The sequence below is a fragment of the Sarcophilus harrisii genome, chromosome 3 (assembly GCF_902635505.1).
Source record: "Sarcophilus harrisii chromosome 3, mSarHar1.11, whole genome shotgun sequence".
NCBI lineage: Eukaryota > Metazoa > Chordata > Mammalia > Dasyuromorphia > Dasyuridae > Sarcophilus > Sarcophilus harrisii.
The window spans coordinates 469,665,352-469,681,151 of NC_045428.1; the positions used below are offsets into that span (position 1 = coordinate 469,665,352).

Consider the following 15,800-nt stretch of genomic DNA (forward strand, 5'->3'; position numbering starts at 1 on the left):
CCCGAGTTCAAATCCTGCCTCACATACTTACTACCCATGTGATTCTAGGCTTTGTTTCCTCAACTCTAAACTGTAAGTAATAATAATAGCATCTATTTCCAGGGTTATTGTGAGTATCAAATAAGATAATATTCGTAAAGGGTTTAGCCTGGAATAGTAGGTATTTCATAAATACTTCTTTCCTTCCCTACCTTGCCTCAACTTCCTTCTTTCTTTTCATTCTTACTGTGTAGCACATTGTAAGTGCTTAATAAACACTTGCTGACTGATGTGCACACATATCTCATGAATTCTCAAGTGTTTATCACCTGTTTGTGTGAACATGCTCTACTACACATATGTATATAACTTCAATGTGTACTCCATGTGAAGGTTTCTGGATATAAGCACCCAACATTTATGCTTATGTATCCCAAGTATATATGTGGTTTCAGTAATTGTATATCCAAAATAAAAATTGCCTATGAACATAAAAAAGAATGCTTCTTTATAACCCTTTGGTTTAATTGTGCTTGTGCCCAGCATATGGAATGGACTTCCCTTCCAAGTTATGATTTTCTTTGAAGTTAAAAAGTATCTAACTAAAATGGAGCTATTTTCATCCAATTTATATGTCAGAGTTAAGAATGTTAAAATTCTATTACTTTGCCATTGTCACGTAGCGTAAACCATAAGGCAAAGTATCTTGAAACTGAGAATTCTATGAAAGTTGCCTAATTGTTCAGTAAAGTAAACAGAGTGCTCTTTGAAGTCAGTAAAATGTGAGTTCAGATACCACTTATGATATACCATCTGCTGTGTATCTGTGAACAAATCATAGCCTCTCTGAACTATCTGTAAAAGTGGGAATGATAATACCTGTAATATGTACCTCACAGGGTTGTTGTGAGGCTCAAATGAAATCATGCAGGGAAAAGCATTTGGCCACCTTATGTGTAGTGCTATGTAAATATCAGTTGTTATTAATTTTATTTTTTACTATTTGTTGCTCTAGTTGTAATAATTGAAAAGATTTCAGAGGAAGCCAATGTTTTCTGAAAGCCAACACTGAGCAAAACAAGCCTGAGGCTAACCTGTTGACTTTTAAGTTGTCTTTTACAAAACAACTCTTTCCTTTGGTTTCCAGGACAAGATTCTCCTTGATGTCTGATAAAGAAAAAGTAGTCTTCTGGGTCAGATCCTATCTCAGTTGAAGCCTTTTCTCTTTGTGAGAACTTATAATTCCTCAGTAATTGAAGGCATAGGAAGATCCCTTGTAGATAAGAATGCCGTATCCCTAATTTTCTGTACCTTGAATCTCTACAAAAAAGACCAGTTTTTTAAAAGGAAATATCTGCTGCATCTCTGTAATGTAAGTGCTCCTATTGGTGTCTTGAAAAGGAAATTTGTCACTCTGGCAGTCCCAGACACCCAGACTGAGTTGGGCTGTCCCTGGACTCTGTACAGGCCTCCCTGTTTGGCCTTCCTAGGAGCTCCCCTAGCTTTGAATTGTCCATTGGAAACTTGATTATCATCAAATAAAAATAACCAAGGAGCCCTGGCAATGATTTAACTTGTTTGACATTCTCAAGCTAACAATTAACGTTTTAGGCTATTGTGAACAAAATATTTAACTTTCCCAGGCCCATTTGTGTAAACGACCTTTCTAATATTCCTTAGAAGCAGTAGCATTTGCCTATCAGGACTGTTTGTACACACCCTTTCAGGCTCTTTAGTAAAGCCTCTGAGCTATAATATGGGCCTGTCAGAGAGCATGTTTTCTGAGACCCCAACACATTGCTAACAGCAGCCGCACATTGTAACTAGGATTTACTAGGGCTTTTAAAGAGTGTGTAAGTGAATTGATATCTCTCCAGATAGTCTTATCTTGACAACCCTGATTCTGAAATAGCAACAGCTCTATTGAGAATAAGTCATTTTATTATTAGGCATGGATAAACTAAAATTTTAATATACTGGTCAAATCCTGAAGAACTTTTTATTATAATCAAAAACAGTGCCTTGTACAGGACATTCTCACAAAGAAGGTAAGAAAGTAGGATAACAGATTTAGAATAGAAAGACTTCAGAAGCCATCAAGTTCAATCTCTTCATTTTAGGATTAAGGAAGCAGAGGACTAGAGGGGTCAAGGAATCTGGGATCACATGAGTAGTGGTGGATGAGCCAGACCTTGAATCCAAGTCCTCTGATTTCAATTGCAACTCTCTCACTGCACCATGCTGATTTTCAGATTGATTATTCTCATAATTACAGATAAAGAAATCAATATACAGGGCATAACTTGTTTAATATCACAGAGCTAGTTAGTGCAAGAGGAGGTCCAAGAAAATAGGTCTCCAAACACATGGTATGGTCATCCTTTTCACCCACACTATGTTGAAGGTCGACAATCATTCCAAGGATGACTTAGAATCACTTATCCATCTCAGCCAAACAGCCCACACATAAGAAAAAAAATCCCAAAACATCTACCCAAAGCAAAAGAGATCAGAAATGGCTAACAACAGCTCCAAAATGATGCTGTTTCACAGATCCAAAATTATTTAATACCACAAGCTTTTACTTAGATTCATACATATTTAATCTGCAGTCTTAACCACATGACTATTAGTAATATAACCTTGAATCATTTTTTTTAGACCTAAAGAACCTCTGAGACCAAAAATCTCCATTTCTGATTTTTTTGCTGTTGTTGTGGCAGACTCCTATCTGAACTTGTACTTGAGCAAATGAAGATTTTGGTTGAATGAAGGCTCCAGGATGCAGCTCTCAATTTGTACAGAACTACATAGGGATTGGGGATTATGTTGTACTGTTCCTCAGCTTTATCTGTTGGAAAGGATGGAGACTAAGTACTTAGTAGTAGCTGAATAGTAACACGCAGATCACAGTGAACATTGAGCTTTCTTCTCATATTCATTCACTCATGTCTTTATAGTCACAGAAAATATTTATTGAGCACCTATAAGGACCAAAGCATCCTGAAGAGATACTGTGGGGATTCAGATGCTTTCATATAGAGGACATTAGAATGTATTTCACACCAGATTAGTATCCTCATTAACGCTTTCCTCCAAAAGCTGCTTTTGGACTTTTATGATCACATAGTTCTTATGAATTAACTATAAAAATTGAACATGTCCAAGCCACATAAATCTGCATACATCCAAAATATAAATCATTTTAAGAGTTTTGACATATGTACTGAAGGGAGGAGGGAAAGGATATTTTAATCGGGGACTTTCTGAGAATAAAGGTTAGCCTAGTTTAGCTGACTACAGATTTAATCTGCCCAATGAATCACTTCCAAATGACTTGGCCTCTCCTTGGACACAATGTTATCAGGTTAATACAGCACTTAAATCTCCATCTCTCTATACCATGCTGAGTAATGGAGCACCATATTTAGAAGACAACACCTAAATGGAATTTCCAATAACCAAAAAGGGAGGACAAACTCCATGAAGCATCACATTTTCATTGAAAACCAATTACTAAGAAGGCTTAAGAAAGGTGCTGAAGGATCCTTTCACTCATTCTACCTCATTGTACCTTTCAGGAAACACACTCTTCCATACTTTGTGCCCAAGGAAGACCCATATTTGGAAAACACAAAATCAATCCATTCTTAGGAAAAGAAGTGAGTACTACAGTTGGGTAAGCCTTCTGCTGAAGCAGAGCATCCTTTCTTACTTCATATGACATTAGGAATCATTGAAGCATTGAAAAATCTTAGTAATCCTAGAAGTTTGCTCCCTTTTTCAATCCCAAATACCAGGAGTAAAAATACCATTTCTGCTGGCTCCTACCTCCAATTCCCAAATCATCTGCCCCTTACTAGTAGAAAACAAAAACCCCTTCATGATTATTTAGGAAGAAAGTTTTGGGGATTTTTCATGCTTCCTGAAAAAATTCCAAAATGTAGTTTCTCTCCTTCTCCAATCTTGGCACAGAAAGCAAAGATTGTCTATTCCACTGTCTTGGGATGGGTGCATCATTCTTGGTGGATCATAAATATGCACATTGACCAGAACATTAGACAGCACACAAAGCACATTCTTAGTAGACTTGAAGACAGATTATAAATTTACTGTAGAAGACAATCAATGCATTTAGGTGTTTGAGGCCCCTAGATGCCTGTGATACATATGTAAATACAAAACCCATTCTTTTCTTCATTGGTTCAATTCTTACTACTTGAAGCCCTCCAACCTCTCTCACCCCCCAACTTCCATTACCCATTTCATATTTCATATGAATTTTGTCATATTTCATATTATCTTTCACAAACCAAATTCCTGTTCCCTCTGAGGGATCTTGACTCATTGTCTGGTGATAAAGAAGGTAGTAGAGGGAAAGAAAGCCCAAATATGATGAAGGAAAATGGAGCCAGCAGATGATCTAAATACTAAATATTTATCACACATACATCTCTTAGTAATGTCAAATTGCCACATCAATCCCCTAGTAAATGTGGAGAGAGTGAAAATATGGGTTCCAGTGGGCTTCTTGAATGGCAGTTGTACCATATAATAATCATAATAATTAATAATAATAGCTAGCATTTATAAAAATACCTACTATGTACCAGAACCGCACTAAACCACTTTACAAATATCTCATTTGATTTTCACAACAACCCAGGGAGGTAGATGCGATTATTATACCCATTTTATAGTTGAGGAAATTGAGACAGACAGTAGCTAAGTGACTTGCTCATAGTCACACAGCTAGTAAGTGTCTGAGGTCAGATTTGAACGCCAGTCTTTCTGATTTCAGACCCAGTATTCTCTGTGGTACCTAGCTGCCTGTTGTAGCTATCATATCATGACTGCCCTCTATAGCCCCCAAAGCCAAAGCATATTGTCTGGGCCATTCAACAGGTGACTTGCATCTGCCTTCTCATCCATTCCAGTGGGCTTCCTGAATACTTTAGAGTTGGCTTGCTTGGCCATTTCCTGTGGCTGGCTTTCATTAGAGTTGGCTGAGGCTGAATTGAGCTATGCTGTGTGAACAGATGCAAAGCATCAGCGGCCTAACTTGGGGATGCTGTGGGATGGGGCGCCACCTTCCATCCAAGGACTGCTGACCGGCCATCTACATGCATCTTGGGAAAGCCATGCACACGACTAGAGGTCAGGTGACTGTGCCTGGCACCAAGAGCCAATGATTGAAAAGATCCTCCCTCTGGGACAGGGTGTGTCTGTGCAGCTGGGGAAGAATTCCAGGCCAGAAACTTAATCAGACCCTTCAAGTATGATATCCTGCCTCTGGGAGCAGCCAACAACTGGGTACTTCCTCCGAAGATGTTGTGCAAATACACCTTTGTTCCTGTGTCTACTGACGTAGGCAGGTTAGTCAACTGTAACTTCTTAGGGATAGTTGATGGGGGCTCATTTGCCCACAGCAGCAAAGAAAACAGGCGAGATACAGGTTAAATCAAACAACAGACACCAAGGAAACTGAATCAGAATTCAATTTTCCTCCTATTTCAAAACCTCCTTCTATTCTATTTTGGGGAATTTTTCATAGGAACTACTTTCTGAAAGGAACTAAATATTTGCTCTGCAACTCTAGGTAGATACAGGTATCCTCATAAACGAAAGATGTGGAGCAGTCTGAGAAGAATAAATAGAACATTAAAATGGGGTAAGGGTGACCAATGTGTACATTAAAGCAAATGAATGACTAGTTTGGCCTAAAGACGGTTCAAATCTATCTTTTGTTACGTGCGATGGAAAGTGCCAACTGGCATAAGAAGAGAGTTGTTTGACCAGGCCTTTCTTGCAAGGTTCCAACTGTTTCTACATCCCATGAACTCCAAAGATACCTACAAAAGATGCATGGTTTCTGATAGGGAGGTCATCTATAGGGAGAGGAAACAGTGACTATCAATGTACATGACAGGTGAAATTGCAAAACCATCTAGTTCTTAGCCTTTGAAGGGAAGACATCTATTTCTAGCACAAACCCAAGCTACCAAAGACCACCAGACTTGTGAGAATGAGCAGGAAGGTGTTGCTTACCGCAATCAGGGCTGAGTTCCTCTGGTCCCCAGTAGCTGAAGTGGGGGGTGGCTGCTGCTGGTGCTGCTCGCCATTGATCCCACTCCCACCAGAGTTACTGCCATTGTTGAGCAGGTGCTGAGGGTGGTGGTGATGGTGATAGTCTGGTGGAGGTGGTGGGGCTGGGGCTGCTGCTGCTGCTGATGTTGGAGGAGGTGGAGCGGCAGTGGGAGGAGGTGCTGCAGTGGCCGTGGGGTTGGCACTAGCCTTAGCGTGTTTGCCTCCCTTCCTCGAACCCTGACCATGCTGCACAAGACTCAGGAGCTGCAAGGTACTCTCCCGTTCTCTGTCTGAACTCTCCGCTCGACCCCGCTCATAGCGTCCCTCGCAGTTTAGGTGATGCTGGCGACAGATGGCGATGCGGGCACGTAGACGTTCTACAATAGCACTATGTACTCTGGGGGCAACTGAGCCTCCTCCAAGGAGTCCTGCCCCAGGAGCCCCCCCTAACCCACCTGCTGGGGCCTGAGGGGGAGCTGTGTCCCCCATCCTATTGGCCACAATGATTGCTGCCTCTGGGATATTATGGTGCTTAACTATTACTGGAAACTTATGTTTTCAGTAATGATGATGATGTAGACTTTGTTTTCAGTGCCACATGTATAGAGAGCACTATGGAGAAACTGAGGCTTGGAGGAGGAGTGAAGAAATTAAGGAGTGGAAGAAGGCTAGAGAAGAAGCGAATTGGAGAGGCTAAGTAAGATGACAACAAACCCTAATCAATGTACTCTAATTGCGTCTGACAGCTCTGGAGAAGTTGGGCAGAGTTGAGGGATTTCTTTTTTCTTTCTTTCTTTTAAAATTAGGCTGACAAGAAGCACTGCGTACTTTCCAAATGTTATAAGATACAGGATTTAGCTTTAAGGACTCGGGAGTTGTCAAGAGAAAGCAAGACAGAGAGAAAGGAGTTGAGGGAGGGAGGTTGATCAAGACCTGACCTCTCCCCTCACCTCCTTACCTAGCTGTTTCTGATTTTTCTTTATGAGGAAATTTCAGCAAAGAAGCACAATGCAAAGCTGCCTGGCTTCATGGCCTTACCCCAGTCATTTTTTCTCATTTTTTTAAAAAAAAATGTACTGCCTTTTGAATAGAGTTTAAAACCGAGGATCACAATGTGCCAACAGCATCTACTGTCTTTGGTTTTAATTTCTTTTTTTCTCCCCCTCTTTCCCTTCTTTTCTCCCTATGCTTCCTCCTTGTTTGGTGACTGTCGCTGCTGCAACAGAGCTCCTCTATTTCGTTCTCCCCCAAAAAAGACGGAGACAGTTTCTCGGTTGTTCGCAATGTCAATAACTGGACTTTCCGACCACGCTCTTGTCTTCCGCGAATCCAGCCACTGGTAAGAGCCTCATCTCTTGTAAGGTTCCCTTTCCTTAATGAAAGCAATCTAAAGTAGCTAGCTAGGCAGATCCCTCAGAGCATTGCTTTCCCGCTTATGCTGCTCTTCCCCACCCGGGCTCTCTTCAGACAGTATCTACAGAGAACTCTTCCCAGAGTAATTTACAAATGATAGTCCAACTTACAAACTTCCAGCGTATTGCACCAAGTAACGTCCAGTCACTTTCCTTTCTGTTTTTGTACATTCCATCCCCGGCCAGTTGATCTGCGGGGTTTGGACTCGCAATGACCAATGTGAATCTCTTGGATCGCTCCGATTTATATGTGGAAAAAAAAAAAGTAGCTGGTATTTTCCTTTCTCTTTCTCCTCTGTTGTTGGCCGCTTTGCTGACACTCGCTCGCTCCACTGCCCGGAGTCACGGAGATACACAGGCTTTCATTGTGCTCGGATAGAAGAGAAAGAGAGAGAGTGAGACAGGGAGAGAGAAAGAGAGAGCCAGCAAAGCTGCAGATGGGGGGGGGGGGGGGGGGGGGGGGGGGGGGGGGGGGGGGGGGGGGGGGGGGGGGGGGGGAGAGCAAGCTTATTTGGAGACTCCCTGGTGGATGGCTGGTGCCACTGCACCAGTGAGTAATTAATTGGAGATGGGCAGAGGGGAAAGAGGAGCACAGAGGGCCTCCCAGTGGCAGAAGAAGTAAATCAGAAAGAGCTGTTCTTGGATGCTTAACTGAAAGGATTCTGGTGGGGGAAAGCTAGGGAAATTCCCCACTTCTCTCCTACTAGCTCATCAGCTCTAAATATTAAAGAAATTCCCAGTCAGAGAATGTGTTTTCCCTTTCAGACTTACATCTTCCCTCTGAGGATTCCATTTTCATTTTTTAATATGGTGTTAAGGGGAACCATTTAGTAGATGCCACATGGTGATGGCTAGGACATCTCAGTTGCTGACACTGATAAAACAGCAATAGTCACTGTAGTTTGTAAGCTCCTGGAAGGCAGGTACTGTTGTGTATAGATCAGTCTGGGGAGCAACAGAGGGAAACTAACATTTAGTAAAGTGTTTTATAAGTGATCATTAACTAGGCTTATCCATTTCTCATAACTAAGAAGTGAGGCAGCTCTGTCCATCAAAATGGATAGAGCAGAGGGTCTGGAATCAGGAAGATGCATCTTTCTGAGTTCAAATCTGACCCCAGACTAATTAGTGTGTGACCTCGGGCAATTCACCTGTTTGCCTCAATTTCCTCAAATGGTAAAAATTAGCTGGAGAAGGAAATGGCAAAGCTGTCTAGTTTCTTTGAGAAAAAAACCTCAAATGGGGTCATGAAGAGGAAGATAGTGAAAAACAACTGAACAACTAATGAGGTGGTTGTATTTTCCCTAAATTCTCCAGGGACTTTCAATGAAATGTTTGCATCTGTCTGGTTTATGAATGAAATCATAAATATTTCTGTGGACACTAGATGGTTCCCTAACAGCTTAAAATGTATTGAACTCACGGCATCTTTATGATGGATTTTTTCAGAAGGCATTTTCAGACTAGGTTTTTCATGTTAATGCATTAAGGTAGGCCAGCACTTTCTCTGCTTAGAAGAGTTAATCCTTACTTTAGAAACTGAGAGGATGTGATTTGCCCAGAGTTATCTGACAAGCCTGTATTGAGATTTGAGCTTCCTAGCTCCTACTCCAGCTACCCATCTACTCTTTACTGCCTCTCCATTAGCAATATTTGCAGATTAGTAAATTAATCTACCCCATACTGCCTCTCCATTAGCAATGTTTGCAGATTAGCAAATTAGCTAAGTAAATTGGAAAGGTAAAGGGGAATGCACTAAAACTGTGGCTTATCTATTTATTCATTCTTTTTTATTTAAATATTTCAGTTCCCCATATAGTGATATATTTCCTAGGTTTTGTTTTTTTCTCCAGAATTTGGAATGTTGGTTTGGAACTGAGTAGGTACTAATTCCAATTGAAAAAAATTTTTTTTACTATCTTTTCATTGATTAATTTTTTTAAATGTTTAAAATAGACATTCTTTTTATTGGCTCATTACACTTCTAAGGTCCAATACCCCTTAAGGTAAAAAGGGCAGAACTTATAAAAAGATTTTGTGGATCCCTGAACATATGATAAGATATTTAGGAACTGATTACTTTATTCACACCTCAGTAAGTAAACATGATGAAAAACAACATAATTAGATTTAGAAAATGTCTCTACTACCAGTCCTGGAATAGTTTGATATGGATATCAATAAGCAATCTAGGGAAATCAAATTTATTTTTCTGTAAAATTGTAAGCACAGTTTAGAAACACTTTTTAAAAATCAAAGATTCATAAATCACACAATGATAAAATTTTTATTTTGTGTTCCAGGAGAATCTATCTACTTATTTAATTATTGTACGCATAGGCATTTAATTTCAAATACACATTGAATTCAACAAATATTTATTAAGCACCAACTGTGTGCAGAGCACTGTTCAAGAGCTGAGAAATACAAAGTTTAGATAAGACATGGTCCCTGCCCTCATGGGGCTTACAATCTAGTAGGGAAATAAGACACATACACAGACAACCATAATATACAATAATACATAACAAGTGCATTAAAGCAGTGCAAAACAAAGTGCCATGTGAGGTACAAAAGGGAAGGTCATCAATGACAACAGGGATCAGGGAAAGCTTCTAGAAGAAGGTGGCGTTTGAGTTGAGCTTTCAAGGATGGGTAAGGAATTCAAAAGGTAGGGAGAACATTACAGGCATAGGGGAACAGCTTAAGCGAAGGCACAGAGGCAAGAGAGCACAGGGTGTGTTAGGGGAGAAAGAGAAGTCCAGTTTGGCCAGAGCAGAATATGTGGAGGGGATTAATGTAAGATAAGGCTGGAAAGGTAGGATCATAGGATTTAGAACTAGAAGGATCTTAGAGATCATCTTATCCAATCTCCTCAAGTTATTGAAGAAACTGGGGACTAGTGAAATTAAATGATCAAGGTAATATAGGTAGTAAATAGCATAGCTAGGATTTGAACTCAAGTCCCCTGACTCTAAACCCTGTGCTCTTTCCACCTCACCATGTAGAGGGGCACCAGGTTGTGGAGGGCCTTGAATACCAGGCAAAGGCATATGAAGTTTACTCAGTAGGCAATAGAAAGCTACTGAAGATATTTGAGCTGAGCAATATGACCAGACCTATGCATAAGAAGATAACTCTGGCAGAAATATAATAGCTGACAATTATATAACAATTTAAAGCTTGCAAAGCGCTTTACATACAATATCTCATTTGTTCCTCACAACAACCCTGTGAGGTAGGTACTACAGGTATTACTATCCTCATTTTATAGATGAGGAAACTGAGGCTCAGAGAGATTAAGTGATTTGCCTATAGTCACACAGCTAATAAATGTTACATTCTGGATCTAAACCCAGAACTTCTTGACTCCAAGTTTAACACTCTATATACACTATATCATGCTAAAAGATAGATTGGAAAGGGAGAGAGTTCATGAATGAAATTGAAGAAATGGTAATAAAGTCTATACTGGGTGGTGGCAGTTGGAATAAAGGGAAGATGCCTATGAATGATATAGCTGTGGATCCACAAGACTTAATAACTAAGTAAACAGATGTCCAGGAAAAGAAAGTCAAAATAATCCTAAGAATTTGAACATAGAAGATTCAGTGAATTATGTGGCAATGGAAAAAGAAGTCAGAAGGAGCAGGGTTTAGCAGGGGGCAAAATAATAAGCTCAGCACTAGACATACTGAGTTCGAAGCGCCAGTGAGACATCTAGATTAAGATATCTAGGAGGCAGCTTGAGATAAAGTTCTAGAACTAAAAAGTTATGGTTGGATCCACAGATATGGAATTATTTCAAATAGAAATGATAGCTTAAGTTATGAGTAGAAATGTCAGTGCCACAGTACTCAGAGGATGAGGGTCAAGTGATCAGAAAGAGAATGAGTCCTAAAAGGAAATGGAGAAATGTAAAAAGAGGGTCAGTAAAGTAGAAGTGTTACTAATGGTATCTAGGGCAAACCACCTATGGGGCATCTCGTAGACTAGGCTTCAACTTTCTAGATGTCTTGACTTAGGCAGGCCTTATAACTAACTGAGCCTCAGTAGGGGGTGAAGGAGGGGAGAATGGTTCAGAGTGGCCAACCTAAATTACATAACCACTCAGCACTATCATTCTCTCCTCAAACAATGCTGCAGGGCAAATGGAGAAGACAGATCTTTAGACTACAACTGTACAACAAAAGATTTCTTCTTTCCTTCCTTTTCTTCCCCTGCTGCCACCATCAGTCTATTTTACTTGATCTAGACAAACATCCAAGCACTTGAAGTTATAACAACAACTACCATTAGAAAATTAATATTCTTATAGATAGTTCTCCCCTCACCTCTATTTGATGGCCCAAGAAAATGTTTAACAAATTCACAAACTCTTAAGTTCTTTCAAATGCTAGAGATTTACTATTATTAATATAGTAGCTGAAATATAAATAATACTGTGGTATTTCCATATTGACAAAATTCTTAATTTGCCTACAGACTGCTTTTGGTACGAAATATTTTTCTCCTTACCTGATTGGCACCAAGTAGATCACCTAACAGCCTGTCCCTTTCTGATGATTGCTAATGGCTTTTCTTTTAAAATATTTTTAAAATTCTGCTCCTAAATTTTTTTCTCTTTTGTATTAGATAAAACAAATACTGGTAACTCCAGAGTAGGAATGGGAATAACGATCTTAAAAGTACCACAGCTATTTGAGAAACTACTCATAAGTACTTCTGAACTGCAGCCACCTGGTATTCATTACATAAAATGGGTCAGTTCAATAGATTCTTCTTGTATTTTAAGAGTTATCCAGTATTCGCACTTTTTTGGCCTCTCTATTTTGCCCTGGACTCTATAGAAAAGATAGTTTCCAGAGTCAAGAGTCAAGTATAATAGAGGAAGCCAATTTCTTTTTGTTTCTCCTGCTCTTCATTGTTCCAATTCATTTATCACATCTTCTTATACTCCATCTACCTTCCAACTAGAACATCACTTCTCTCCCAATCTCCTTGCTTAAACAATTCCTTTTTGAACAGTTTATCCTCTTATTCCAACTCTGTTTCCTTCCCTAGAAAACGGCTAAGAATTATTTTCATGAGCCATCCAGAAGGATGAAGAGGTTTATAAGTGAATTTTCAGTTATTCACATTTTTGAGACTATGTGCTCCACAACACTGTTATACATCAACAAATCCACTCTTTCTTGTAGGATTTATTTTAAGTGGGCTACCATGAGAGGAGCCATATTTAAAAAATAAATTGAAGAAACATGATAATTAAGTGGTCTCAAACAATATCCAGCTTTAGACACCAAAACTTCATTAGACTCTGTCTTTGGCATCTATGCCATGGAACACATTATTGTTGAGACCATATTATAAAGGTGTCCATCTGATACTTCCTGTATTTAAGCCACATAGGAAAAGGGCCAAGATGAACTTACGTTATACTCAAGTCCACACTAAAAGCTCGTCTTACTACAGTGGGAGTCCCAAGTACAAAATGACAAACAACAGACAAGGCCCATTTGTTTCCTCTGAAACTGTACAACTTACTTCACCAGTCTAAACTGGAATTTTCTAGATTTGGCACAAGACAAAATATACTTTCTAAGAGTTTTTTTTTTTTTTTTTTTGGCTAAAAATCACTTTTGACTTTTTTACATCTCCACAGATTAAATAAACTTAGGGGAACGTTTACAATTTTAAAAATATAAAATATACTTCAGTCATTTATATCTAGACTTAACACTAAGCAAGCACAAAGAAAGAATATCCCAAATCATGAAAGGACAATACATTAAAGTATTCCTGAGTGTGAGGATTGTGAGATACTGGAATGGACTAGTAAGAGGTCTGAAATCCCCTTTTAGGGGATAGTTAAGAACACATATGACACTACTGTCTAGGTGGTTGAGGTACAGTCCTGCAGTGGTTGGATGAGTGGGAAATGAATTGAAGGTCTACTGAGATTTCTTCCAGCCCACTGATTTAAGTCATAGCATGAATAACATGTAAGTGAAGGTCATTAATACTTCAAGATGGACAGGCAAAAAGTTTTGGGAGAGGGAAGGCAATAAATACACATAAATATTTAAGACTAAATACAACTTTAAAATACAACATATCTCCATCAAACTGGCATGAAATTAACAACTCATATCTACTTGACATATAGTAATCTATTACACAGTCACTGACATGATTTTAAAAATACATTGATTAGCTTTTAAAAAATTATTTAGCATACGCTTTCTATGTACCACAGATAAAATATTAAAATAAGATCACTGATTTGATTTCACAAAAATTAAAATGGACCTATATATTTAAAAACAAGAGCTTTTGCTATGAAAATCTTCAAAAATGTGCAAATATATTCAGCATGGTATGCAGAAACAAGTACTCATTGTTTTTCATGTTCATCACAATGTTATAAAATCTTCTCCAAAGGAAGTGTTACAACTTAGTCAAACTTCTCATCGTGAAAGTAATCCGCAAAATTGAGATATTCCTCAAGTTGATCATATTTCTGTATATACAACAAAAAATATTGGTTATTTCACCAAGGGCAAGAATTGACTGAAAATAAATTGGGCCTTATTTAACATATAAACAAGAGTAGTACTAATTGTAATTCATGTAAAAGCAAAAAGATACAATGGGGGCCCTGATTCAAACAAGAATTTCTAGTTTTAAGACAAGGGAAACTTTTTTTTTTTTTTTTTAAGGTTGAACCTGTGATTTCACTTGTGTAAGAAACAATGCTAAAAATCCTTTCTATCACGAAAATCAGCAACTTATGTGAAACCTGAAGTTTCAGAGAATTGCTTAGATCAGTGGGGAAGTTAGATGTCTCAGAATATTGAGTGGCAGGCCTGGAGTTAGAAAAACTCATCTTCCTGAGTTCAAATCTGGCAACAGATACTTGCTAGCTGTGTGATCCTAGGCAAGTCACTTAACCCTGTCTCCTTTAGTTTCCTCATCTGTAAAATAAGCTGGAGAAGAAAATGGCAAACTTCTTTTATGATTTTGTAATATATTTTGAATTTTCTGTGTTTTTATTATATTTTGTTGTAATTTGCTCCTTTTTCAACCACTGAAAATCATGCTCTTTCATTAACATAAGAATAATAACAAATCATGAAAATAAGGGAAGAATAAACAGAATTCGAGGCTAGCCTATTTGGCAGGTCTTGAGGAACATGTTCTATGATACCCATAAATAGGATAATGTCTATTAATTTAGTAGAGTGCTGGGGCCTTTTCTAGGAAGGAGATAAATTGGGATTGGAGGAAGGAAGAAAAGGGATTGTAAAGGAAAACAGGGAGCAGGAAAAAAAAACAAGTGGGAGGAGTGAATAACATGAGCATACAGATTGAATCAGGCAATAGGGATGGATTTGTTTGAGAACAAAAGCTAAAATTAGGAATGTGAGTATTCAGATAGCAGAGAAGGGCAAGGCCAATAGGAGACTGTAGCAATTACACTGAAAGGCTACAAGAGGAGAAGCACCATGCATGAAAGGAGTATATGCAATAGCATGCAGATGACCTAGAGAAAAGGATAGATTTAGCTTGTCAACTTGAGAATGCTAAGATCCTTTACAGCTTTTGAAAGTAAATATAGCATGGAGGGTGCACTGATATTTTTCTGTGGTTTAAAGTATTTAGGTTTAAATGAAATTATTTGAGAAGTTCTAGGGACAAAATATTTTTAAGTGGGGGAAAGAAAAAGTGATGGCCAAAAATAAGATAAAAATCTTTTTGAATATTAAATTCCCAATATACATAACCCTGAGAACTTTTTAATGTCAAATGTAAAGTGATATTCTTCTTAATGTAATATAATTCAGTTGTCTTTCCTTCACCATGAATAGCCTTTCCTTTTCTAGGTACAAGAACTATCTGCTGTCCAAACTTCTGTGATAGCTTTTCTTAAATCTCCTACAAAGTATGTTATTGGCAAAAGATAATGTTTCTAGAAAATATTTCAGTTTCTTGATCTTTTTTAACTTTTAAAAATTGATTGTATGCTTATATAGTATCTTTCTAAAAAGTGATACAATTCTCCAATAAAGCAAAGATACAAGTAACTCTCCAACTAGGTAAATAATGTAGATAAAACAATAAACAATAATCAAAGGAAATAAAAGTATGATGCTACCTGGGAAAGTGGTGATAGAAGTTCCTGGATAGGAGATAGATCTCTCCTCTCTTCTTGAATAGAGGTGATAAAACATAGAGTTATAGATGATGAAGAGAAAGAAAGGTAGGAAAGAGAACTTGGTTCAAGAGGAAGAAAATAAAAGGTAAAAAGTTTAAGTAAAA

At 38.4% G+C, this 15,800-nt stretch overlaps 2 protein-coding genes across 6 annotated transcripts in view; both read right to left on the reverse strand.

Moving 5' to 3' along the window:
* MAML2 (mastermind like transcriptional coactivator 2) overlaps positions 1-7,908 on the reverse strand; it is a 411,147-nt gene extending 403,239 nt beyond the window's left edge. Inside the window, exon 1 of the mRNA XM_031961041.1 lies at positions 6,028-7,908. Coding sequence (XP_031816901.1) covers positions 6,028-6,555 — 528 coding nt within the window. The 5' untranslated portion in view covers positions 6,556-7,908. The remainder of the gene's footprint in view (positions 1-6,027) is intronic.
* Positions 7,909-9,746: 1,838 nt separating this feature from the next.
* CCDC82 (coiled-coil domain containing 82) overlaps positions 9,747-15,800 on the reverse strand; it is an 80,513-nt gene continuing 74,459 nt past the window's right edge. For all 5 annotated transcript variants that reach the window (XM_003764296.4, XM_031961042.1, XM_023499490.2 and 2 more), the window contains one exon: positions 9,747-14,001. In XM_003764296.4, coding sequence (XP_003764344.1) covers positions 13,936-14,001 — 66 coding nt within the window. In that variant the 3' untranslated portion in view covers positions 9,747-13,935. The remainder of the gene's footprint in view (positions 14,002-15,800) is intronic.